Source organism: Perca fluviatilis, chromosome 4 (genome assembly GCF_010015445.1).
Source record: "Perca fluviatilis chromosome 4, GENO_Pfluv_1.0, whole genome shotgun sequence".
Taxonomy (NCBI): Eukaryota; Metazoa; Chordata; class Actinopteri; order Perciformes; family Percidae; genus Perca; species Perca fluviatilis.
In genome coordinates, this window is record NC_053115.1 from 8,646,524 (window position 1) to 8,671,523 (window position 25,000).

At 39.3% G+C, this 25,000-nt stretch overlaps 2 protein-coding genes and 2 non-coding genes across 4 annotated transcripts in view; all 4 read right to left on the bottom strand.

Annotated features, from left to right (window-relative positions):
- The window catches only part of LOC120558239 (store-operated calcium entry regulator STIMATE-like), a 31,529-nt gene extending 21,806 nt beyond the window's left edge, over positions 1-9,723 (bottom strand). The window contains 3 exon segments of the mRNA XM_039799216.1: positions 384-532; positions 9,438-9,560; positions 9,714-9,723. Coding sequence (XP_039655150.1) covers positions 384-532; positions 9,438-9,560; positions 9,714-9,723 — 282 coding nt within the window.
- Positions 9,724-19,271: 9,548 nt separating this feature from the next.
- LOC120557022 (store-operated calcium entry regulator STIMATE-like) overlaps positions 19,272-25,000 on the bottom strand; it is a 12,703-nt gene continuing 6,974 nt past the window's right edge. The window contains 4 exon segments of the mRNA XM_039797021.1: positions 19,272-19,655; positions 23,061-23,130; positions 23,132-23,199; positions 23,412-23,489. Coding sequence (XP_039652955.1) covers positions 19,617-19,655; positions 23,061-23,130; positions 23,132-23,199; positions 23,412-23,489 — 255 coding nt within the window. The 3' untranslated portion in view covers positions 19,272-19,616.
- Positions 19,566-19,638, bottom strand: trnar-acg. Its single transcript has one exon. It is a non-coding gene; the product is annotated as a tRNA-Arg (tRNA).
- On the bottom strand, positions 21,676-21,748 carry trnar-acg. The gene has a single exon. It is a non-coding gene; the product is annotated as a tRNA-Arg (tRNA).

Here is a 25,000-nt window from a genome sequence, read left to right on the forward strand (position 1 = left end):
CCCGCCACATGTATTGCTAAATCCATAAAATGTAGCTACAGTAGAAGTACGTTTCTTTGAACATGTATTTTAAACTGTGTTTATGTATTTTTCATCTTGACTGACTGCATTCTGACCAGTCCAGCAGTTCAAGGTCCCGAGGAAACAGCCTTCATACTGTTTCTTGGTTTCTTCTCCTTCACCTCCCAACATACATCTGACCATCATCCTGTGGCAATAAAGATGGAGGAATCCACATGATGCAACTAAGGGAAGGTAAAGTAATCTGCATCAGTAAATAAAACCACCCTTTAGAGCACGACTGGTGCAGGATAAATACTGTCACACTAAATTGTTTATAATGCAGAATGCAGACAGAGTGGAAATCAGAATGGGAGGCTCACTGCTGAAGTTAGTGATGAAGGCGGTCTTGGGTATTCAATTTCAAAGAAGATTTCTGGGAGATGTGTTTGTTTGTTCTGTTTTGAGGTAATGACGGTGTAGCGGTTGAGATCGCCACAGTGCATCCACTTCATACTGTACACCTCCACACCTGAGACAGAAAAGAGAGGGAGAAAAAGTTGGAAAGATTTGAAGCACACACAATACAGTGAATATGGAAAGCCCACAAGCACTTCACATACATTGGTATACAGCTTAATTACTGTATTATCTGCCATTTTTATGTTGTTTCAAACTGAATGTCGCTTTTAGCTGGTCCAGTCTCAAGGCATTCTCATTCCGATTGTTAAATAAAATTATAAATCAGGCTTGAAAAATTGTTTAAAAAGACATGATGTCACGGATTCCACCTGAGTGTTGTGTGAGTATAGATTTCAGTGAGGTAACTGGGTGCTGTATGTCAGTGAAATGTGGACATTTTCTATTCAATAGTTACTCAGTCATGTTATTTTTATTAGTCTTCGTTATGAGAGACCTTATTTTATTTTGTTGGTTCCAAGAGCTTCGCCAGTAAAGCACAGAAATGGTAACACTGTAAATTAGAAAGTTTCCTCTTCTTCTCCTATCTATTGCCCTTCTGCTAGAATACATAAAGTTTTATTTAATTGAATATTTCATCATCATTACCATCAATAGAGATACCAACAGATTATTTTCTGCCTATGGCCACATTTGTGTACTTTTCTGTAATAAAAACAAACACACAAAGAAAAGGAGATTTGGAATTGGAATTGAAAAATCTAAATTTAAGGACAATTTCAACTGCCACTGTTATATAGCTTTTATGCTATTTAAAATATATGAATTTGAACATGTACAAAATAGCCATATGCATTTTATTTATAAGAATGATAATGTATAAGCAAAAGATCCAACTTTTATGCACATTTTCTCGTTCATATTATGAAAGGACCGCCTGGTAAATAGTATCTGACAAGTACCTGCAGTATTTCAAGGTGCCCTCTTGTCTCCTGAAATACAAATACAGCAGGTGAACTAACATGGTGCCAAGATATTAGAAAAAAAAAAAACACTGGCATAACATGATTACATTCTGGTGTGTCACTTATGAAGATTCAAAGAGTAGGGTAGCAAACTAGTCCTCAAGGAGTGGTAGTTTATTACATAGAAGAAAACAGACTAGGGGCTAAATCAGGAACCACCAGATAAAATTACTATCTGTATAATGTACTTAAATTACACCAGAGTACAAAAGGTCAAGTGTGTGAAGTTACCTGGTAGAGCTTCATGTCCCCCGAGATTTACTAGGAGTGCCCCGGCCAGGCCGGGCAGCCAGAGGCAGGGCGCTGGCCCACAGTGCAGCAGTCCAAACACCCTGCACTCCAGACATGACCAAACTTCTACTGAACAGAGGCTGATCTCACTGTTAGAGAAAAACTCTGGCTAGGGAGGAAACAAAAAACCTGTGTGTGTTTGTGTGTTTGTGTGTGTGTGTGTGTGTGTGTGTGTGTGTGTGTGTGTGTGTGTGTGTGTGTCCAGTCCAGTGGGGAGTTGCACTTGCACACTTAGGTGAGGGGCCCAGGTGCTGTGGCAGGGGTGGGATCTATGGGTAAGAGGGGGCAGCCCACTCCTGTGAGCCTTGCCCCCCAGCTACCCCCTAACTTTGGTGATCCAAAACTGTAATTTGTAACAACAAACCGCCACTATGTACACAACAAGCTTTCTCAAAACATTGAACTAAACAAATACATTAACCAAAAAGTGAACAATTTTATTTTCATTTTAAACGTAATCTTAGCCCCCCTGCCTCAAATACTTAGCTACGTCCTGATTCAAACATGCAGAGCGGCGTTCGCTCAGTCTGGTTTCACACACAGCTTAGTCAGCTGGCGGGTGCGGTGGCCTCTGTAACCTGGCTGGAGAGACTGAGCGTCTCAGAGCCTCTGGAAGGTGAAGTCAGTTTCCCAGGTGTAGTTTAAACACATTTACCTTTTAAAAAGTTACATTTGTAATGAATGTATTGTATGCTAAAGATCACATTCAGCATCAGCAAAACAGCTTTAGGCTCCATTACGTTAGCCAAAATCAGCGGTCAAATCTCCTCCTTTGATTTGGAAGAGCACTCTAGATTAGCCTAATTTTAGTAAATACAAGAACAGCTTAATATAAAATAGCAAAATCTTGTTTTGTATCCATAATACATTTACTGATGGTCACATATGCCGGGACAAGTTACAAGCACACACAATACAGTGCCAGTTAGGAGATCATCATTTTTATATGATTAGCTACAGTCCCATAAAATCCACTTCTCTCAGATATCACAGCAATAAGGTTGCACAAATGAAACCAGGTTACAACTGGGGAAATAATAAATAGGATTAAGTAGTCTAAACATAACTGGTGTGTGCATGTATAGATTTTTATATTTGTTATAGGCTAGGTTATTACATGGCCCTACAGTGTAACGTGTAATACAAGGATAACCAGAGGTTTTCACATACCGACTTTGCACAGAGTAGCTGAAGAAATTGGGGTCAAGCTCAAACACAAAGGAAGGCTAAAAGTGGGGATATTGCCAGCTTTTTGCTAAGAAAATTCAAAGAAGTAGGTCAATAATAGGAGGAAGAGCTGAGGGAAATGAAGGGAGAAGGCAGGAACTGGAAAGACTAGGAGGTCAGAGCAGGAGAAGACCACAGAAGGAGAAGAGGAAGCTAAGTGAGGGAAAAGATGAGAAGTCAAGCTTTAAACCCATCATCAATGACTTTAAAGGAAGAATTTGGTTTGTTAGTGGCTGAGGAATATTGTCGAAAGCATTAAAAAGTATTTTGTGTTTGTTTGGTTAAAGCCATTCATACATTTAGGGATTCTACGACCGTGATACCCATGCCACTTGCAAAGACCTTCTTGCCCCCTTTGCCACCCCATGTAAATTTTCTAGATCCTGGCCACTGGAAGGTGGAACGCCAGAAACCTAAAAGAAGACATCGGGTAAGTTCCAGATTGTAGGAGTCTCCAGATGAGCTGGTGAGCTCGATGGGTAGCAAGATTTTAGGTCCTGTCTGTATGATGAGATCGCTTTGGATGGCATTGGATTTGTGAAGAAACCATGAGCGTGGTGTGTGGGAGCTGCAGAACTTAGTGTGAGTGTGACTCACACCTGAGGCCGAGATTCAGCAGATGTAGGCCTACAACCCGCTGTAAGGACCTGGAGAGCAGCATGAACAACACTAGTTAGTGACAGGAGGAGGTATGAACAAGATTCACATTCTTACAAGGCACCCAATCATAATGGGAGAGACAGATGGGAGAGAGAAGTAAAAGTTGGAAACGTGGAAACTGATCTTTTCTGTGCCCCTGATTGGGGTAGGCTACTCTAAATAAAAACAGAGTCTGTGTGTGTGTGTGTGTGTGTGTGTGTGTGTGTGTGTGTGTGTGTGTGTGTGTGTGTGTGTGTGTGTGTGTGTGTGTGTGTGTGGTGAACTGGATGATAGCACCAGGGTTATGCTTCCCTCCGGCCCCCACGCGCAGGTCCCCACTCAATGGGTGACTAAAAAGAAATGTGTTCAAATAATAGAACTACACCTCTTTAAGCAGGCATGCCAAAGAAAATAATAAAACTATAAGGATGCGGGCCAGAATAACTTGAAGTTTGCTGCCAATGGTATTTATATCATGTAAATATTACATATTAAATACCTTAGTTATTACTTCTTTTCTTTGTTCAGCCTTTATCGCATCCGTCCCTGGTGGTCTAGTGCGGTTAGATTCGGCGCTCACTGCCGCGGGCCCGGGCCTGATTCCTCATTTGGGAACGCTTTATCACAGCGTCGGGGTTGTAGGCTACTTATTCAAAAATAAATAGTGAGTTTGGGAAATTAATCAGACTTTAAATATAATGTAACATTGTGAAGGACAAAATGTATGAAGGACAAATTATTCAGAACATCCCTAGTATATTACTATAGAAATACATTTGGTGATTTTCTGTAAGAGGATGTTCACAATCAAATATATTGCAAATAAGAGTATACATGATTGTCGAAGTAGGGAAGTCAGAAAAGTAGTATTTCTAGATTTCTCCTTGGTGCTAAATAAATACTTACATATAACCGATGAACTAGACGATAAGGACAATTATACAGAAATGTTGAAATTTAGACAGCAAACATGTTGGCGCTTCCAAATGTAAGTTCAATGATTGTGAAAGACTTCTTTTTTCAAGTTTTTGGTAACCTGTATGTTGCTACAAAAAATGCTCACTCATAGTGGAAAGAAAGCACGTTAGGTACCTAACGGTTTCTGCTGTAATATTAAAATCTTATATATAGATGTAGACTATGTGTAGGTAATCTGATTCCTAAACTATATTATATTGCTTAACTTCTAACCAACCCTGAATATTCAGAATGTGGAAACATTTTGTCGCTCCACTCTGTATGTGTAAATGTATGTTCACTGTGGGAATGTCTTTTAGATTTATTTATTTCCATTATATTTTTTCCTTTTTCCTTTTCTTTTGTCTTTGTAGGTTATATTTTATTGTGCTATGGATCCCCATGCATGCTGCCCTTAACGCCTGAATTGAATTGTAAAAAATAATAGCTATTAATACACACCACAACGGAAATATATAAATAAATGTTGAATTTGATACAGAATTGTTTACTAAATGCCTAATGGCATGAACAACAAAACAAATAAATAACATATCATTAAATAATTGCTACAGTAATTACCATGTAGAAATAAAAAAACATAATATTAATCTAAATTTATCTAAATTTCAACAATAAATCTAAAATTAATTTCTTCCTGTATTTCTAATAATTTCCAACATTTATTTGTTCATTTCATCATGCATTTAAGGATCTATATTACTCGGTCAGTTTATTTATATTTTAGTCTGTGTTAGCATTAGAACAGATATCTGTGTTGTTCTATACCTCTAGTTTAAAAGTAAGTATTTTGTATATGCTGTCTATATGTTTAAATGGCTCGAAACTAATAATCAGTAGTTACATTTCTTTCTTTCATTCACCTCTCACTTGGTGTTTTTCTCCTCTTTGCTGGACTTTTCACTCAACAGCTTGTGCTGTTTCTCTGAATAAAAAATAACAGTTGGCAGAACCTAGGTATGTGGCTTGGGCCTGTGGCTCACCTAGCCGCTCCCCTGACCCTGAGCCTGCCTGACCATGCGGCCAGGCATGAATGAAGTGGAATTGATGTGTGTATTATGCTGCCTCCCACTCTGCTAGGGTACATACAGTACCAGGCAAATCAAACTGACTCTCTTTGTATGTTTTTCAAAGTAAATATCAATAAAAAAAAAAAAAAGCTGATTAGTGCTTGATTTGGCTGTAGCAGGTAATAGTGGGCCTGTAGATGAATCAGACCATTGTAGGATGGCTTACTGGGATAACTAAACTAAATCCTAAAACCAAACTTTTGACTGCATTTTTGTATTTCTTGGCTCCTCTGAACCCATGAACAAACACCCTATTTTTGGCACTTCAGGTCTCTCTTGGTCTGGTAACTGAAATTGTGCATTTTAGTACATGCACCATGTGGGCACAATTTATACACAAAACAATAAAGGCCTTTGGGGACAGAGATTACAAAATGCAATAACAAATCGTTTAGCCATTTGGTAGAGGTAGCTGTGTATGTGGAATATGAATGTAAAACAGACGCTATGTTGCTTTTATGAATTAATGTGCTTGCAAACACAATTTAGCACTTTGTGTTTATCAATATGGTTGTGCTGTTGAAATAGACGTGTCTTCAAGTTGACAAGTTTATAGAAATGACCTACTCTTTTTTGAAGTTTACTACTGATGAAAAAATTGAAATTTCAATGTAAGGGGAAATTATTTATTTAGTAAAAATGGTCAGTTAAAAGATAAAGATCAAATAAGCAAATGTTTCAACAATCTCTTTCAACACTGACAAATAAATGTCACAATTCATTTACAGATCAGCCCCACAAAGCCAAGTTGTTTTTCCAACTATGATGCACTGTGCAAATTCTAAAGTACAAATTGCTTAGCCCACATAGCAGTAATGTCAACACACCCTCTACTGGCATACACTAGTCCCTTTTATCTCTTAAAATTAAACCCCATTTCATTAACAAAATGCAAAAAAAGGATATTGCAATCCATATTATGCAGCATTCACCCCTTCTGACTCAGTAACAAAAGACTGCCGTGGGTTTCTTCAGTGCCTTTGTCATGTCCTTTATGCCTCTGTCTACTTGCTGAACACACTGGCTCCTTGGAGCTTTGGCAGCAGCTCGGTCATGGGGCGCCTCTGTCCCCTACCTCACACCGCTGAACACAGACGGAGCCACTTTTGCCCATACGGTTCTGAACACAGAGAGACAAAGACACAGACATGTATCATCAGAAAAAGCGGTGCTTAAAACCAGGCAACTGCTCATCCTCGTCAAGTAATAAGAGTTCCACTTTGGTTGCCTATCATTAAGGGGAAGTATGTGAGAACAAAAACGTCTGCAACTAATCTTGTCTTGTGTTTAGGATGCAGCACTTTCGTAACTGTCTCTTTTTTGTCTGATTCTCCGCGGCTAATGAAGCTAAACACTGGCTTCCAAAGCTGACATGATCTTTTAATCATTCAACTTAGCAATATTTAAAACCTTTTTGAAAAATGTATCTGATGAAGTATAAGTTACACATGTAAAATCACATTCTCTCTAAGTAGTATTCAAAAGCACATTTGACTTAGTGAGCTGCAAAAAAATCAATGTTGGCTGTTTATTTGATTCTGACCCACACAATATGTGTGTTGGGTGGGTAAAGTTGAAAGGGCATTGTAGGCCACTATCTGAAAATCAATTTTTTGGCTTTAGAGTTCTGGGAATAACTACCTTGCCAGACGCTGATAATGATCAACCCAGTCTCACGGCAGTTCGTGAAATGTTCACGTCATTTAATCTATTGATTCGGTATATCGGACACATTTAATTGAATTACATTTAAACCAATGTATTTCAATGGGAAGCATCTTTCATGATCACAGCACGCATTCTTTCTGCCAGTCGGCTGCACCTGAGAAGCTGCTTACAGCTTTGATATTATTGGTATTTTTAGCCCAATAACCGCTGTTTTAATCAACATTTATTCACAAGATCTTATCACGGTTTAAATGTACTTCTTTTGATGTTATCATTTCGGTCTTATTGCCAGTGAAGCTGGATTGCTTTGTTGTTTATTGATATTTTCAAACTATAACACTACATCTATCAACATTTATTTTACACAAGCTATCATGGTATTCATTTCTTTATTTTGATAATATTATTTCGGTCTTATTACCGTTGAAATATTACATTATGCTGTAAAATAGAACACTCAATATGTAATGAAGGGCACATTCTTAGCCCATATCCCACAATGCAATGCAGGCATTCATATCAGAGAATCTGACAGGCGATCAGCGGTTCTAATATCAGTATTGCTTCAATGTACATATATAATCAGTGGTTTTGTCACCAGCAACAACACGTTGTCAGTTTTTTCCAGTAAGTTATGCACTGTAATAACGTTTTAAAAAAATTCAGTGAATACACCGGAAGTGACGAGTAATTACCACTTGGCAGAATAGGAAAGATACAAATACATAATATTCGTAACATTCATGTTTTTTCTAACGTGTATTTGAGGATTTTAAACAATAAAGATAACAATAATAATAAAATACAGTTTATTTGTTCCTCATGTATTTGTCTCCTGTACTGTTTCTTTCGGCCGGCAATCTGAAATGGAATGAAGCCCCTTCACGGCCGCAGCAGAAACACAGGGAGCAGAACAAGTCCACCCACCCAACCCGAAGAACTACAAGTACACTAGCTTGTAACAGGTTCTTGTGTCGTTCTCTAGTGGGAGTTGTAGTTTTTAAATATATTGGTATATATGTAGAAGTTGGCAGTGTAGAATTTTGGATACACCCTGGGATTTTTTGGGATGGGGAACACACTGGTGTCATCAGATTAAAAAATTCAAATCAGCTAAATAGGGTGAAAATAACTTATACCATATCTGACAGTGGGTAAACTTTGGAGACCATATCTACATCACAGCTGGCTCCTATGTGTGTTTAGCACCTCCTGTTGCTAAAATGACAAGCCTTCAAACATGTACTGGGTTCAAGGTTCAGAGGTCATGAGTAATGCATCTTCAGACTGACATAATGTTACTGTCGAGGTTGAGACCTTTCCAACGATGTGTTTGCTATAGTCCCACGACAACGTTTTCATTTTTAATTTATCATGGAGACCACTTTGCAGGAGATACTTTTATTGTCCCCAGAGGGATATCTGCCTTGAGTTCAAATGCTTTCCACACATAACACTTGACATATTGTTTTGTCATACAGCTGACATATACTTACAATTAAAAACTAAATAAACAAAGTGATATGTAGCCAGACTGAAGCACATCACACAGCCACAATCTATTCCTCATCTTTCACAAACAGTGACAAGCACCAACCCAAACCATTTGCATCATATCATGAAGCTATTGCACAACCCCTGCAGCCTCAAGCAACATTATTTAAAGTTATAAGTGAGGTAGGTTCAAATTAGGCCTATAGTTTAGAAATATTTAGTTTACATTGGGTAGCTTTTTATTAATACATTCAAAAATGTATCTGAATAATCTCATGTATGTAGGCCATTCATTTATTGATGAATAAGTAACCTTTGTGGTTCTCCATGGAAGAGGCCAAAATACACAGCATTCTAAAATGGCAACATATCCACAGTATCACATTATTTAATGTTAGCTAGAGCCTCTTCTATTTAGGTTGTAAGTGGGATAGTTGTGTAATATTTACTGGCTAACTAGTATTTGACATCTACAGGCCAAGCAGGATAAAAACAAAGAAAGATTACTTTTTGTAAGGATAGAGAGACAAAATGTTCTTTCCAGAGCTGTTATCTGACATGTTACGTCGGTCAGTTGGGTTGTTTTTCAGTGTCAGAAGAAACATTAACAAACGGCTTTACTCACCACACTCCACCATGACCTCATAGGTCTTACTCTTGACCCCACCCTTCAGTCCCAGCTTACTTGCGGCTCTTTCAGGTCCTCCTCCTTTATCGGGGACGCTTTCTTCTTCTTCACTTTTGCTGGCTGGAGGGAATTGAAGAAAGATGGGAAGATTATGAGTGCTGAAGGCGAAAAAGCAGGAAAGTAAACGGTGCAAACACTCTGTAGACTCAGCCACCCGTAAAACGCTGTGTTCAATTACTGTAAATAACCATAATCATATTTGACCTAACTCACCTGGTGACATGGTGATTGAAGTTGGGTATTGATTCCACAGACACCCTTTTCCAGTGTGATAGATCGCTGGTTGTTTTCTAAGTGTCTTTGTCTCCCAGCAAGCCTGACAATATATATAGTCCCTTTCAGACCCAGTGAGTCAGTCAGACCCCTTTTCCAGTGTATTAGGGGTGGTAAAGTGAAATCGGGTCTTCTCACCCCTTTATGTAATTATGTATGTAGGGTGGTAAATTAAAAAAGGTCTCCCCTCTTTTAAGGCAACCTTATAGAATTGTATTATTAGCGTGTGGCGTGTGGTGGTAAGCTGGTGGGTCTCGTTCTTTTCGATCAGCTTGGGCCAACAGCTGATAATTCTGGACACAGGCTGTAGTCTCTGGCCGACCTTTTTTAGCACTTACTATAGGCTCCCTGGCAGAGATATCCTCTTTTCTAAATGTTGCTGTGGGACTTGGCATTGTAAGGGGGATCAAGATTGTCCACCACCTCCCTGCAGCTCTATTAGTTGGGACTCTGCCTGCCCATTGCTATAACTTGATTCAGCCTGAGGGAAATGTCTTTTTTGGATCTTGTAAAAAGCATTTCCAGACAGTTAACATATAATCCATCAAAATGAGGGCTGGACAAAGAAGAGAGCTAAAAAAAAAAAGCTCCAACAGTCTTGTTTAAGTTACAGGAGCCCCATCTGTGCTTTGTGTGAGTAACAGGCAACAAGCAGTCTTCACATCAGATCTGGATTTAGTTTTATCTACAGTTCCAACAGCAATAATCAGGTGCTTAAACAAACTAAAATAACTATTTATGTGTGTTCGTACTTCTTTAGTCAAGGTATGTCTACATTTAGATTAAAACAGTATTATTTATTTTTGTGTTTTAAATTCCATATATATGACAATTTCATAATGTGTTTCAGCAAATGCTGGACTATCCCAAAACCCATTTCAGGGAAACAAGATACCTCAAGCGATTTGAAAGACAACAAGTATACAGGACAACTAAGTTTTGGAATTTATGTACATAAATATTGACATTATCATAATATGGCAGATGATACATATACACATTAAAGGGTAAATTATTGTCACATACATATTTTGATCAATTTATAATATTACATAATTTTCTTTCATCACTTTTACTTTATAATGTATGTGACAGATTTTGTTTGTGGCAGTAGTTGAGTTTTTTCACTGTCATTGGATTCTTGTGACTTATTTTTAATGTATATTTTAAGATAAAAAAGCAAGTAGACAGTTAAGGCAATACTCTGAGCAGTCAGAAAATGGCATCATAGTCTGAAATTGAGGTGTTTAACGGTTATGATCATGATGGACAAACTGAGTCACTATTATAAAACTGAGCAATGCAGAGAGAATCTGAAAGCCTGCACGCTCATTCAAGTAGCATCATAGTACCAGGATAGTCTTTGAGAGTATAGCATCTGTCCTAAGATGTATAAACTTAGAGGGAATGAAAAAGGCTTAAGGTAACTAGCATCTCTGACCGGTTGGGTAGGCTATCTCTCTCAACCTCTTCTAGCACCTTAAACTATGCTACTACAACCTGTAGGGAGCGTACACCAGTGGCTTTTAAAATCGTGATACTGTTTGCCTATTGTTGAAAAACAACTAACGCAACAATAAATGATATGCTTATGTCAGCGGAAATTACGTCTGTCTGTTAACTGATACAAAGAGGCTGTTAGGGCCGTGGAAACTTTTAAGCTATTTCAGTTCTGAGTTTAAAGTCGAAATTCTGAGTTTAATTCTAAATTCAAAATCATAATTCTAATTTTGACTTTAAACACAGAACTCAAATAAATTTTTCACATGTGGCTCGAATCCTCTAATGTATATTTTAAGAGCTTCTGAAGGAAAATATGACGCCTGACGATAAATGTGTGTCTTACCTTAGGTATTTGAAAGAAGCTATAAGTACTAGCTGGATCAAATTTTTTTATACATACAATCGTGACTAAAGTTCGGGTGGCTCTAGTGGCGACTGCCGCTCTCCCCAAATCTGTGGTGTGTACGCCAGTGCTACGTGTAAGGTCAAAGCCAAAGCGCAGCCTCTAGTGGTAAAGAATAAGCACTGCATACACAATGTTTTGAACTCACTTCAGGTCAGGTCAATGGGTCAGGTCCGTCATGTCCGTCACGGGGAAGAGGCTCCTTACTACGCCTGGTGGTCTAGTGGTTCGGATTCAGGGCTCTTAGCGCCGCGGCCCAGCTTTGATTCCTGATCAGGGATCATGTTTTTATTTTAAATCCCTTCACAATACTGAAACTATAAAACAAACTGTTGTAGAACTTAATCAGCTATCAAGATAGTGTATCACATCCTTTATTGGAAAGCTTTTAGAATGATAATATACCTCCATTCCCTTTGCAAAATACTAAGAGCCTTCTTTGTCCTGGCTGAGCTGAGTTACCATAACTGCTGGAAGATGCTGTACTTTCTTCCTTCAAAATGCACAATGTTATTTATTCCTTTCCAACATGCCAAAACATTATAATGAAATCATTACCATCATCAGGTTTGTCACAGTATGTCACTCTCCATTTACTTTTAAAGAGGACCAGCAGTCACACCAATGCACACTTGAACACATGCATCCGGACATGCCAGTACATGCAGGTACACTGTATATATACACTGGCACGCACGCACGCCACACACACTTCGCCACACTTTATCCCAACTGTCTGGTCCACAGTCACTTAACAGTTTAGAGGTCTATGCATGTCACATTCTTAACATCAGAGCCCGCTGAATGCTGCTTCATGCCTGAACATCTGGAGCTCTAGATAAAACAGTCAAAAAAATAAATCAAAACAACAAAAAATAAACAAACAAATACACCTGCTGGTAATTTCACTCAGGCACATTATAGTAACAAAAAACAAACACAAAAGGATAGGTGAAAGCTGTGATAAATGGGAATTGTGGGAAATGGTTCCCATATCTACTCTCCGTGGGTTAAAGAATAAATTCAACAATTTAAAAACACAACACCAAAAACACACAACACACACACACGAACACTAGGCACAAAAGACAAACAGGACAAAACAAACAACACACACCCACTACACAACCCACAAACAAACAGGAGAATGTAGTATTGAATGTCTACGACAGACAACACATGCTAAGCTGATATGAGAGGGATGCTGCATGTGGTAATGAAACGTAATTACAGGTATGATCAGTTGAATGTGTGCTTACATTAAAGAAACTAAAATGAATGCTTGCTGCAAGCATTAATGTGCCTCCCTTGACAAGAGTAACATTACATACAAGATATGCAGTAGTTAAGTGTGCAACTGGGCTGGAAAGAGTTAAGAGTTGCATCAATACAGTGATTCAAACACTGATGTAATGCTTCTCTAAATAAGAGCTGTGTCCAACTGTACACACCCTCACACACACGCATCACAGGCCATGGTGGTACATCTATATGAGAAAACAAAGGACAAAGTTTACATAGAATCTACATCAGGAATACAATCACTTTAGCAGACATGTTAGACTATAAAATGTAACAAACTCACTTTTGTTTGCTTCGGTTGTGTCCAACCAACCTGATGCTGGACCACTACACCCATATTACACACTGCCACTGAAGTCCAAACTGTATCAAACCAGTGTAACGTGTTATCCTAGTGTAAGTACTTAAGGATTTAATGATATAGATGTTCATGATGGGATTCTGTTTTTCCAAAAAGTCTTTAAACACAACACTGTTCCCAGGAGTGCCATGTCCAAATGCAACAGTGATCCAAAGTACCTGCATACATATTTCCCAGTGGGTTAAATTATATCCCAAGTTAGACAGTTTATGCAGAAGTCCTCCAGGAGTCAACAGTGAAGGGAATTCAATTACAGTATAGTCTTCTGTCATCAAAGAGCATCCTATGTTTGAAAAGATTGTGTCAACTCCTAAGGCTGACAGAGTCTGTGGAGGTACGGGGGATGTAACTGTGATCCTAACAGTTTAGGTATGCACACAGCTCAAACAGGGATCCCCATGCGAAGCTTCTTCTTTTTAACCGTCTTCAGGCCAGTGAGCCGGCGAACATCGTCTTCATCCGAATCATCCATTTCATCGTCCGTCGGCAAAAGGATCTACAAAAGGGGGAAAAGAGAGACCGACAAATATTAGGCCAAAATGGCAGAGTGCGAGACAGGTTCATGGTACCACTCTAAAGGCTGTGGCTAAGTGGTAGAGAGGTTGCCTGCCAATTGAAAGGTTGGTGGTTCGATCCCTAGCCCTGCAGTTCCATGCCGAAGTGTCCTTGGGCAAGACACTGAACCCCGAGTTGCCCCCGATGCTGCGCCATCGGAGTGTAAATGTGTGTGAGTGTTTATCTGATGAGCAGGTGGCACCTTGTACGGCAGCCTCGGCCACAGTGTATGAATGTGTGTGAATGGTGAATGGTTCCTGTACTATGTTAAAGCGCTCTGAGTAGTTGTTAAGACTAGAAAAGCGCTATATAAAAAAAATATCATATCATGTCTTTTCATTTATGGACGTGTTACAGTTAAGGAAAGCTGTGTTAAGTTGCGTTAAATTGTCTTTTCTGTTTTGTTTTTACAAGTATACATTTGGACCACCAAAAATTTACTTTGGCCATGGGGCCAGTGCTTAAAAATATGAGCGTCTATACCTGAGGATTAAATCTGACGTCAGAGGCACAGTGGAGGACCTCATTAGAATAAGTATGGAAGGACCTAGCTTGGAAGAGTTTGACGCCAAGGAGGCTGTACAGATGTGGTTCAGTCAGGGTAAAAGATCAAGGAGACCCAACTACAAGGTTGGCCGTCAGAGCCTTCCAGTGTCCCACAGGGAGATGTGTAAGGAGTGAGTAAGTAAGGAGAGGCACAAGCTGTTTACTTGTTCAGATGCTGTAATGACAGAAAAGTGACCACTTCAGGGCTCCAGACTGCGACCGATTTTTGGAGACAGTGAGGGTATTTTTTACATGTGCGACCTGATGACTTTGAATTTTTTTTTCATGTTGAAAAGGAGGAGAGAGAGAGAGCCTGCTAGAGTTGGCCAATTAGTGTGAGAGGGGGAGGATCCATGAGTGATTAGTCAACTGCATGGGTTACGTCATAATACATTTACAAGTGGTGATCCTCAGCCGAAGATCATCCATTTTGTTTGTTTCTATTTTGCAGCTCCACCGAGGCTCTGTCCAGCGCTTAGCCCCGCCCATGACGATTGTGACTGGTTTAAAGAAATGCCAATAAACCGCTGAACTCTTTGTTAAGACGTAGAGCAGAGTTTTTGATGCACAGGACCAGAAGAACATATTATTTTAATGGAGCCAGACCAAGCCATCTTTTAGCTTTAAGAACGAAAACATGAAACATATTCAAATAGTATGGCCATTAAAACACCTCTGTGTACTTTGAGTGACCCCCGGGATATCAACACAGAATTCAAGACGTTTTACCCTACCCTTTATAAGTCTGAAATCTCATTCGACACCAGTACATGTGCAATTTTTTTTCAGGGACTCAATTGACCTTCTTTGTCTGACAATGACTCTGAATTGCTCAATGCCCCCATTTCCCTAGAAGAGTTAAGGTTAGCCCTTGCTAACATGAAGAAAGGCAAGTCCCCAGGGTGGGATGGAATTCCACCAGAGCTTATCTTGCTTTTTGGGATGAACTGGGCCGACCATTATTGGATATACAGCTATTGGCAAAGGCAAATTCAATATTAGTGATAACACAGCCATAATTACAGTGCTTCCCAAACCAAATCAAGATTTGACTCAATGTGGTAATTACAGACCTCTTTCCCTTCTTAATGGAGTTATTAAATTATACGCTAAAGTGCTTGCAGCTCGATTAGAGGTACATCTAACAAAACTTATACATAATGATCGAACCGGTTTTATTAAAACTCGACTAGCATCATCGTATACGTCGTCACCTGCTCCACATTATTCATGCGAGCATAGCATTGACCACTCGCGCGCTTCTATATCACTGGATGCAGAGAAAGCGTTTGATATCTAATCTTTGGGCTACTTTGGATACATTTGGGCTGGGTGCACAATTCATTAGTATGGTAAAAATTGTATATGCAAATCCCTCGGCAATGGTCAACACTGGCAATTTTTGCTCTGCCCAGTTCCCAGTATCTAGGGGAACTCGTCAGGGCTGCCCTCTTTCGCCGCTAATATTTGCCCTCTCCCTCGAACAACTGGCCCAGAAAATCCGACAACATCCGTCAGTGCATCCTATCACATTTTGTAATACAAATCATCAGATATCATTGTACGCTGATGATATCCTTCTCTACGTAGACGTTTGATTCGTTTAGCTTGTTTTCTGGTTACAAAATTAACTGGACAAAGTCAGCACTGATGCATTTAAATTCTGTTAAATCTCAAACTCCCCTGCCCTCCCACATACCAATAGTCAAGAGTTTCAGGTATCTCGGTGTTGATATCTTCCCTTCTTTGCCTTCTATTGCAGCACAAAACTTTCAAGGTATATACAAGCGTATAGAGAAGGACTTTGAACACTGGTCCAATCTCCCAAATTCACTTCAAGCCTGTATATCAATAGGTAAACGTACATTAACATCCCATGGTCTCTTGAATGTAGCATACCTGTAGCAAGCTCCTTCGTAGTAACTAGCGGTAAAAACAAACGTCGAAGAGGAGCTCCGTGCTACAGAGCGGCGATTGCTAGTTGTTTAAGCCGCTACAGACCTCCGTCAGCGGCATTTAGGCTAGTAGATGTGTTGAGCCGCAACAGAGTTCCTCAACACTCTGGTGCACCTTCAGGTCAGCAGTAGCTGGTGGTTCAGTTATCCGAGAATAGGTGACTCTCAGCCGGGGCAGAGCAACACAAGCTGCTGGTCATTTCGCGAGAGCCCGATAAGTAAGTAATGAAACGACTAGTTATTATATATATATTATAATTAATGTTAGTCCCTGTCGCTGCCATGTTGTTTGTGTATCTCTATGGCAAATGCGCGGGGAGGGATGAGCCCGTTCGAGCTACGGGAGCCCAGAGTGGAGCGCGTCGGATGTTAAGGAGAAAATCGATTTTCATTTAAACAAATCGACGTTAACTACACATTTGAGTTAATTGATCAAATTGATTTATCGCCCAGCCCTACTCTTCAATGAGACAAGGCACAGGGAGGGCTGGCTCTCCCAGATTTTTAAGATGTACTTTTGGTCCTTTGTGTTACGCCTCTATGTATTTGGTTCAATCCTGGTTCTTCAGTCTCTTGGGAGACCAATTGAGGAAAATTTGTCACTGCCTCACAGACTGCAGGATCTAATATATTCCAACATACCACTGAAAAAAGCCAAATTACGTTTAGGCCCTATGATTTCATTTCTACTCACAACTTTCCATACTGTAATGAAACATCTGCGCACAGATCCTAAATGGCACAATCACTCCCCAATTTTCAATAATTCTTCACTTCTTAAGGGCAATATACTGTGTGTGTGTGTTAAGGGATAGGGGGGCTGAAGAAAATAAAAGGGCTGTGATGTGTAATGTTGTTAATCTTGTGCCTTTCTAAAAAAAAGAAATAGCAATAAACCAGAGCGCGTTTTTCTCCCATCCTGGAATGCTCTGTAGACTAGCCTGACCCTCCTCTGCAGTGTAACTGCTTTGCATTCACGGATTTATTTTTACATCAGAGACAACAGAGAGCGGAGACCACTTCTATGAAGGCTGCTAAATATATAAATATAAAGAATATAAATATATACAAATATAACTATTAACCCTTACATAAAACAAATAGTGCTTGTGTGAGTGTTGTGAGCTCCTCTCTCTGGCTCCTTCATCACTCAATATTCCCCACACTGGGTGTTAGATACTTAGTTAGATACTCCCCTTTCTATGGAAGTAAAATCACCTTAGATATAATTCTTATTTCAGTGTAACAAAAAAGAGACAGGGAGGAGGGAGGGAGAACCTGTAATGCCACTGATGATGATGCACCTTACTGTTGATAGCCCATTGGTGCTAACGACACTGCACTTGCTATATTTTTATTTATGATGTGGAGATATTCGGGATTGTGTATTGTGGTTGTGCGGGGGGAAAGGGAGGGTTGGTGGACTTGTTGTTGTCCGTTGTCTATGGTCTGTTGTCTGCAGTGTTGGGAAGGATACTTTCAAAACGTATTTCGTTACAGAATACAGAATACATGCCCACAAATGTAATTTGTAACGTATTCCGTTACGTTACTCAATCTGAGTAACGTATTCTGAATACTTGGATTACTTCAGGATTACTTCCACATTGAATTGCGTTTTATAAGTGTAGGAATGCGGCTATCACATCCAGTTTACTAAACAGGCCTATAATGGTGTGTTCTTTTATTCCAACTAGCTGAATGTGTACCTGAACAAGCAGATAGATTATTGTATTGGTGGTCCCGAACTGCATACTACAAAATCTAACCGCAGTCTTGCTACCACGAGCTAATTTTAGCTAACGTTAGCTAGCATGTCAAACGGGGCTAGTCAGTCTTTAAACGGCTCTGGAGCTAGCTAGTAAATCAGCACGTAGGAGAATGTAAAGTCGCACGTCAATGTTAAAATAGCAAGGTGACCAGTAAAACTACAGCAGACGACTACACCTGGCTAATTAAAAAATAACTTACTTTAAGATGCTTCTTCAGGTTGGAGGTGGAGTATTTTGGACGCTGAAAGGAGGTTGGTTGCTGGCAAGCACAGGTTGCACTGCACAGTTATATTTCATTCTCCCTGTTCGTTCTTTAATGTGAAATGCTGTTTGAATTTCCAAGATAGAAACTTATTCCTGCCCTGGCTCTGTCGTCGGTTCCGACTCCATTGTGACTGATCACGAAATAGCTATTTTTCGATTTCATATCGGGGCTTCTGGAAAATGCATAGAGTTGCCTTAATTTATTCAGAGTGAATAAACTCGTGAAACAGAGAAGTATCGTCATGTAATCCATTGATTTCAACAATGTAACTGTATTCTAAATACCAACGATTTAAATTGTAACTGTAACGGAATACAGTTACTATAATTTGTATTCTGAATAATGTAACGCTTACATGTATTCCGTTACTCCCCCAACACTGGTTGTCTGTCTATTTGATGAGCTGTATGGTGCAAGATGAATTTCCGAAAGGATCAATAAATGTCTATCTGTATGAGGCAGAGGCAATAATACAGTGCATTGACAATAAAAATTCTTTATTTACATTTCTAAAAGTGCATTAAGCACCATTCAATTAAAATGTGACTGTGAACTAAAATAAAACAGCATATTGTAGATTCTGTATTTATCCCCAAAGTGTTTATCAGTAAAATAGTTAAAATGGGGGAAATGACTTGGCAGGTAGCTTGTGAATTTTATCACAGGATCAATTAAGTTTCATCTTTATCCAATTCAATACATCATAATTTATTTATTCATAATATTTTGTAAAATTAATCTTAATCTGCAAAGTAAGCTATTAAATAAATATATTTTGTGATCAAATGTTTTTATTCCTATTAAATAAATATTGAAGTAAAATGTACAATCGGCCTACTTGACTCTGAATTATAGGAGTAGAAGTAGCCTATAAAATAGAAGAAAATTAAAATTCTCAATTAAAAGTAGGCCTTACAATTTATGAAATACGGTATACCTACTTTCCACCGCTGATAAAATGTAATGCTAAAATGTAATGCTAAAATGTATGTGAAGCAAACATAAACTAACTTGACTGTAAGACTCTTCTCCTCTCACCAAAACCTGATAGACTGATTATTTTATTTTGATAATGCACATCAACTAATGCTGCATTTCAGCCAAATGAAAGCCACTAGAAAAAAAACATACGAGCCAGCCAGGAGTCGAACCTAGAATCTTCTGATCCGTAGTCAGACGCGTTATCCATTGCGCCACTGGCCCGCTGTGCATGTAGACCACTGCTGAAACCAATACATGTGTTTAGGCACAGCTTAGCACATCCCCCACTGCTGAGCACTCTGCTGAAAGCATGCTCTCTGAGGCCAGCTGCAGAATGCAAGCAGGAAGTGAAACAAACCATGAGGCTGGCTTTAGTTTGCACTGCTTTAACCATTCAAATGTTAAAATACCTTGAAAAGCAGCTTCACATTTTCTTTTTAGTGATCTAAAACTCTTAAATGAATGTGGCCCACTGACAAGAAATGCCACTATTTATAACAGAGAAAACAATGTGTTGCTCAAATCCTTTTGCACAAATACCTGATTTCACAAATAAAGTCTAATCAGCAGTTAGATTTGTGTTGTTCGTTAGCAAAATGAAAATGAAACATGGGTTTCCACTTTCCCCAATCTGATACTGTATTTAATAAGTACATGATTTAATGAATAAGAAAGTAGGTCAGAAAGACTAAGTCCGTTCTGTGCTTTTGTTCCCTCTGGGACCGGGAGTCACTGCATTTACAGTGATACACAAATTGGATTTGATGTTTGACCTAAAGGCTGAATGTGCTCAAAATAGGAGGACAAATCCACTATATAAGGATGGACTGACCAAAGTGTATAATCTGGCCTTGATTGTGGCAATCATTTGACCACTCCAACTCCTACAAATAAAATGATTTTGGATAAATCTGGTCATGGACAGTGTTAGGTTGTGTCACTCTTAAGAATAGTGATGTAGGTCAATTGAATGGGTTGATGGATGGACACAATGTCAAAACAAGCCAGCTAGGAGTCAAAGCCAGGATCTTCTGATTTATAGGCAGATGCGTTATCCATTGCACTACTGGCCGCTGTGTTGTGCCACCCTCAGAAAACACAGATCAGCAGCCAAAACTCAAACCTGCATACCTGATTACTTCCTCTTGACTTCTGTCTGACCTTCTCATCTCTGCCTCATTATCTGACCACAGGAATGACAATATCACATGTTTAAAAGCCCCTTCAACAGCAGTTAGAAGGGAAGTGAAGCATTTTTGATTTATATATCAACATTAATTGTAACAAATGGGTAGACAATTCATTACCAGCTGTTGTCAACTCTAACAAGTAGGCAATGACTGTTTTTTTTTCTTTTTTTTAAATGAATTTATGTGTTTTTAACCTTTTTTAGTAACTTCTAATTATTATTTTACCCCACTGAAGACTATCTTATGTTTTGTTATTAATTTGCCTTATACTATTCACAGTTATATTCTACTCATAAGCAGGGTTTTCCCTGGTTTTCACAGCGCTTAGGTACATATGACATCATACACTCATTTGCATATTAGTGACGCCATCGAGCAATTATTTGCATAAAGCTTAGTGGTTGTCGGTTGCAGCAAGGAAGAGAGTACTAAAGCAAAACTTGGAGGAGCTGTTTTGTCACTTAAAATGATAATAGCTGGTCCACCTTACAGTCAGCTCACTAACTTAAGGTGAGCCTATGCTGAAGTTGTTGCTAGCTCTGTGACTAACCCCCTTCACTTTAACCAGCAGGTAGCAAGCAAGACACGGGAACTTGGCTTGGGTCTTGAGGAGTTGTAGCAGATGGTCTCCACATTGTTTTTACGTTCATACGCTTAGGCGGTGCGCAAAAATGCTTAGGTGATGCGCCCAAGCGAATAATTGCAGGGAAAACCCTGCTTTTAAGTATTTTGTGAAATGCTGTACAAATTAGTATTGTCAACATATTGCACTACATTAGAAAGAAACAATAGCAAGGACATAGCATAAGCGCAAGTAAAGCTTGAATATCAAATTTTGGGGTTTTGCCCCTTGGTTAGATTTTTTAATAAAAGGTACTTTCAAGCCTTTAAATCAAGTTTCATCAACCTTTGAAAACCACTAATTAATAATTTACTAAGTAAGTAAGTTGAACTAACTTGACTGTAAGACTCTCTCATCAAAGTCTGATAGAGTGGTTATTTTATTTTGGTAATCAACATCAGCTAACACTGCATTTTGGCCAAATGAAAGCCACTAGAAAAAGACACACGAGCCAGCCAGGAGTCGAACCTAGAATCTTCTGATCCGTAGTCAGACGCGTTATCCATTGCGCCACTGGCCCGCTGTGCATGCATACCACTGCTGTTTAGGCACAGCTTAGCCCATCCCCCACAGCTCAGCACTCTGCTGAAAGCATGCTCTCTGAAGCCAGCTGCAGAACGCAAGCAGGTAGTGAAACAAACCATAAAGCTGGATTCTGTTTGCACTGCTTTGACCATTCAAATGTTGAGTACGGAATCTAAGAATCAATTTTTAAATTGAAGATTTAATAAGGTAGTGTAACAGTAAAACTACTGTGTTGGTTAGAGACATCAGACTTCTTTACTGTTGTTGGCAGCTATGTGTTACTACTTTTGCCAGACTGGTGTTATGACTTCATGTGTTGTGGGCATATGAATGGTTGCGTGCGTGTTGTGAGCGGAGCTCTGCGTTGGGCTCACCTGCTTTACAAGCTTGATCTAGGCAACCTAAAGGCTGCATTCACATAGACACCATTCACATAGACTGCAATGGTTCTCAGGTGGTCCAGCGAGAATGCAAGTCTTTCCATTAATTTTGAATGGGGCTAGTGCGTGGGAGCTGAAGTGGGGTGCCGGAAAAAAAACACAGCGGCATGCAGCGAAAAGTTGAGACAGATTCATAGACAGGCAGTGTGAGAGTCCCATAACAGTAAACGGGAAACATCACTGCCTCAAGAAAGTTTTAAAACACTATGACTTTAAAAAAAAACTAAACACAAGCACTTAACTGCACAGGAGTCTATGTAACAGCTGTTTTCTGCAACAAGCTCCAGGACAAAGTACAGTCCCTCCGTCTCTTTTCTTTCTTTCTTTCTTTCTTTCTTTCTTTCTTTCTTTCTTTCTTTCTTTCTTTCTTTCTTTCTCCATGAAATGAAGCTGCCTTCAAGGGCGGTTGGAAATGTTGAGATCTATAAACGATCCGACATAAAACGATAAAGTCTACTTGTGCTTTATTGGGGGGTTAAATAACACAACAGGACTTCACACAAGTGGGCCATTTAAGCAAAACTCCCACCGTCGCACAGCCCTGAGGTTGAATCACCGAACCGACTGATCTGGTCTATAGGACATGTTCCTTTTTAGATGAAGGGTGAGCAGAACTAGTACCAAGTAAGTTTGTCCATAACGCGCGCCATTCAGTACTGGAGACAAGGAACAGCTGACAGTCACAGTTTCAGAAACGTGTGCCGATTGCAATTCACTCAGTCTCCTTCAATGGTCAACTCTGAGGTATTGATTGCTGGTCAACTTCAACTATGTCTGTTTTATTAATAAAAACTGACACTGTTCAGCTAGTGATGTTTTCTTATCCCTGGTGTGCCCCAATTGCTGTATTACTATAGTGAGACTTACCTCCGACTCTGAGTCATCATGGGACAGAGTTCGTCTGTAGCGTTACCTGCTGCTCCCTCGTGACTCCTCCTTCCTCCAGTTTTGCTTTTGTCCTGTGCTTCTTCATTAGGAAATTATCTACCACCCAGAACATGAGGGCCTAAAGGAAACAGAAAATACTGTGGTGAATGATATTTCCCCACTGGAAATTAACAGAAGTGATTTTTATATTTTACACCAAAAAGATATTTTTACATTCATACACACGAGAAAATGGCCATGGTATGATCTCACTAGACACCTGTAGTATTGGTGTAGCAGGAGTTGTAATAGCGGGGTGCAAAGAGTAACACACAGTAACAGCAGACTTACGTTGATGAAGAATGGAACGATGAGCATGACAATAGCCAGTTCCAGGTCAGGATTCTCTATGGGGTTGAGGAGAGCCAGCTGTGACACACAAACATATACAACACATACACAAGCACAGACATAAGCATATACAGTCCAACACAGACAGCACACCTAGCCTTCGACTAGAAAGTTTATAGCTCAGTAGGGGCAAAAATAAAGTAGGATAGTCCACTGGAGCCCACACCCCAACTTGGAATCCGATAGAAACTACCAAACATTATTGGAAAGAGTATACCTGGTCTGCAAATGGAAAGTAAATCTAAAGGAGTGTTTACCATACTTGATAATTTCCTTAACAAATTTGTTGAAGGGATTGTGAAGGTTTTAAATCACCCCTTTTCTATTTGCTGCAAAATGAGCTGCTTTATTCTGACTGAGATGTTTACCTGTTGCATTTTGACTCTCACTCATTAATATTCTGATTACCAGAGTGAAAGAAACAACAATTCTGCATTAGCATTGTAGGTGCTACATGGGACTGATTATGAAGTTCAAAATAACTACAGTGATAATGCATTTATAGTTATTGGTAAAGTTTCTTGTAGTGTTTCTGCAAACCACTACTAGAAACAGCTGTCCTCTGCACAGCAGAGCCCAGACATCCCAGAGAAGAGCCCCTGCCCCCATCCACAGATGTCCCTGGTGGTCTAGTGGTTAGGATTGGGCGCCTCACCGCGCCCGGTCTCGGGATTCCCGGGTCAGGGAACATACTCTTGTGCTGTCCGTGTCACCTTTCCATGAGTTTTGTGACAGAAATGTAGTTTAGAGTAGGGCTGCACAATAAGAGGAAAATATATATCTGATAACGTTGTTGAATATCTCGATAAAGATTACTTGCGATAAATAAGATTGAAAAATGTTGAATTTAAAAAAAATAAAAGGAAATCATTTTCGTTATTTTATGAACAAATTGAACATTGAATTGAACATAAAAGGTTAAAAAAAGAACAACAGTAACATTTTAAAGTGCAGTTTCTTCTGATAATCTCGTTCAACTAACTAAAAAGATTTCTGAGTATGTTTGGTGATATGTCGCAGCCTTTCGTGATGTGTTAATTGCACAAGTTGATATCGCAATATCGATAAAATAAATGAGCATGCTCTACAGTATTTAGAGAAGCACTCCTGCCGTTTTCTTTGACTAAACCTACCAAAAAACTCTGCATCTTAAGCAGTCTAATACAAAACCAGCCAAATATTTTCAAATGGAGCAAACAACACAAGTGACGAGAGCTGACAGAGCAGCATGGTGAGTGAGAGGCAGGGCTGCTCCATTTAGCTCATATGTATAGTTTGTGTGTTGTCGTGGTATGAAAGACAAAGGTTATTTTTCCTTGACTAATCCACCAGATGGGGTCAAAATCTGGTTAATAATGGCTCTGGAAAGTGTTGTAACACATATTGAGAATTTTTCTTGAATTGAAACCGCTGACGGCGACTACATCATATCCGTTTCCAGCAAAACAGACCATAAGCAGAAATGGAGAAAATACATGTTTTGTACTTTACAAATTAAATAAATGTCAGACATTTGCATTCTTTTTAGA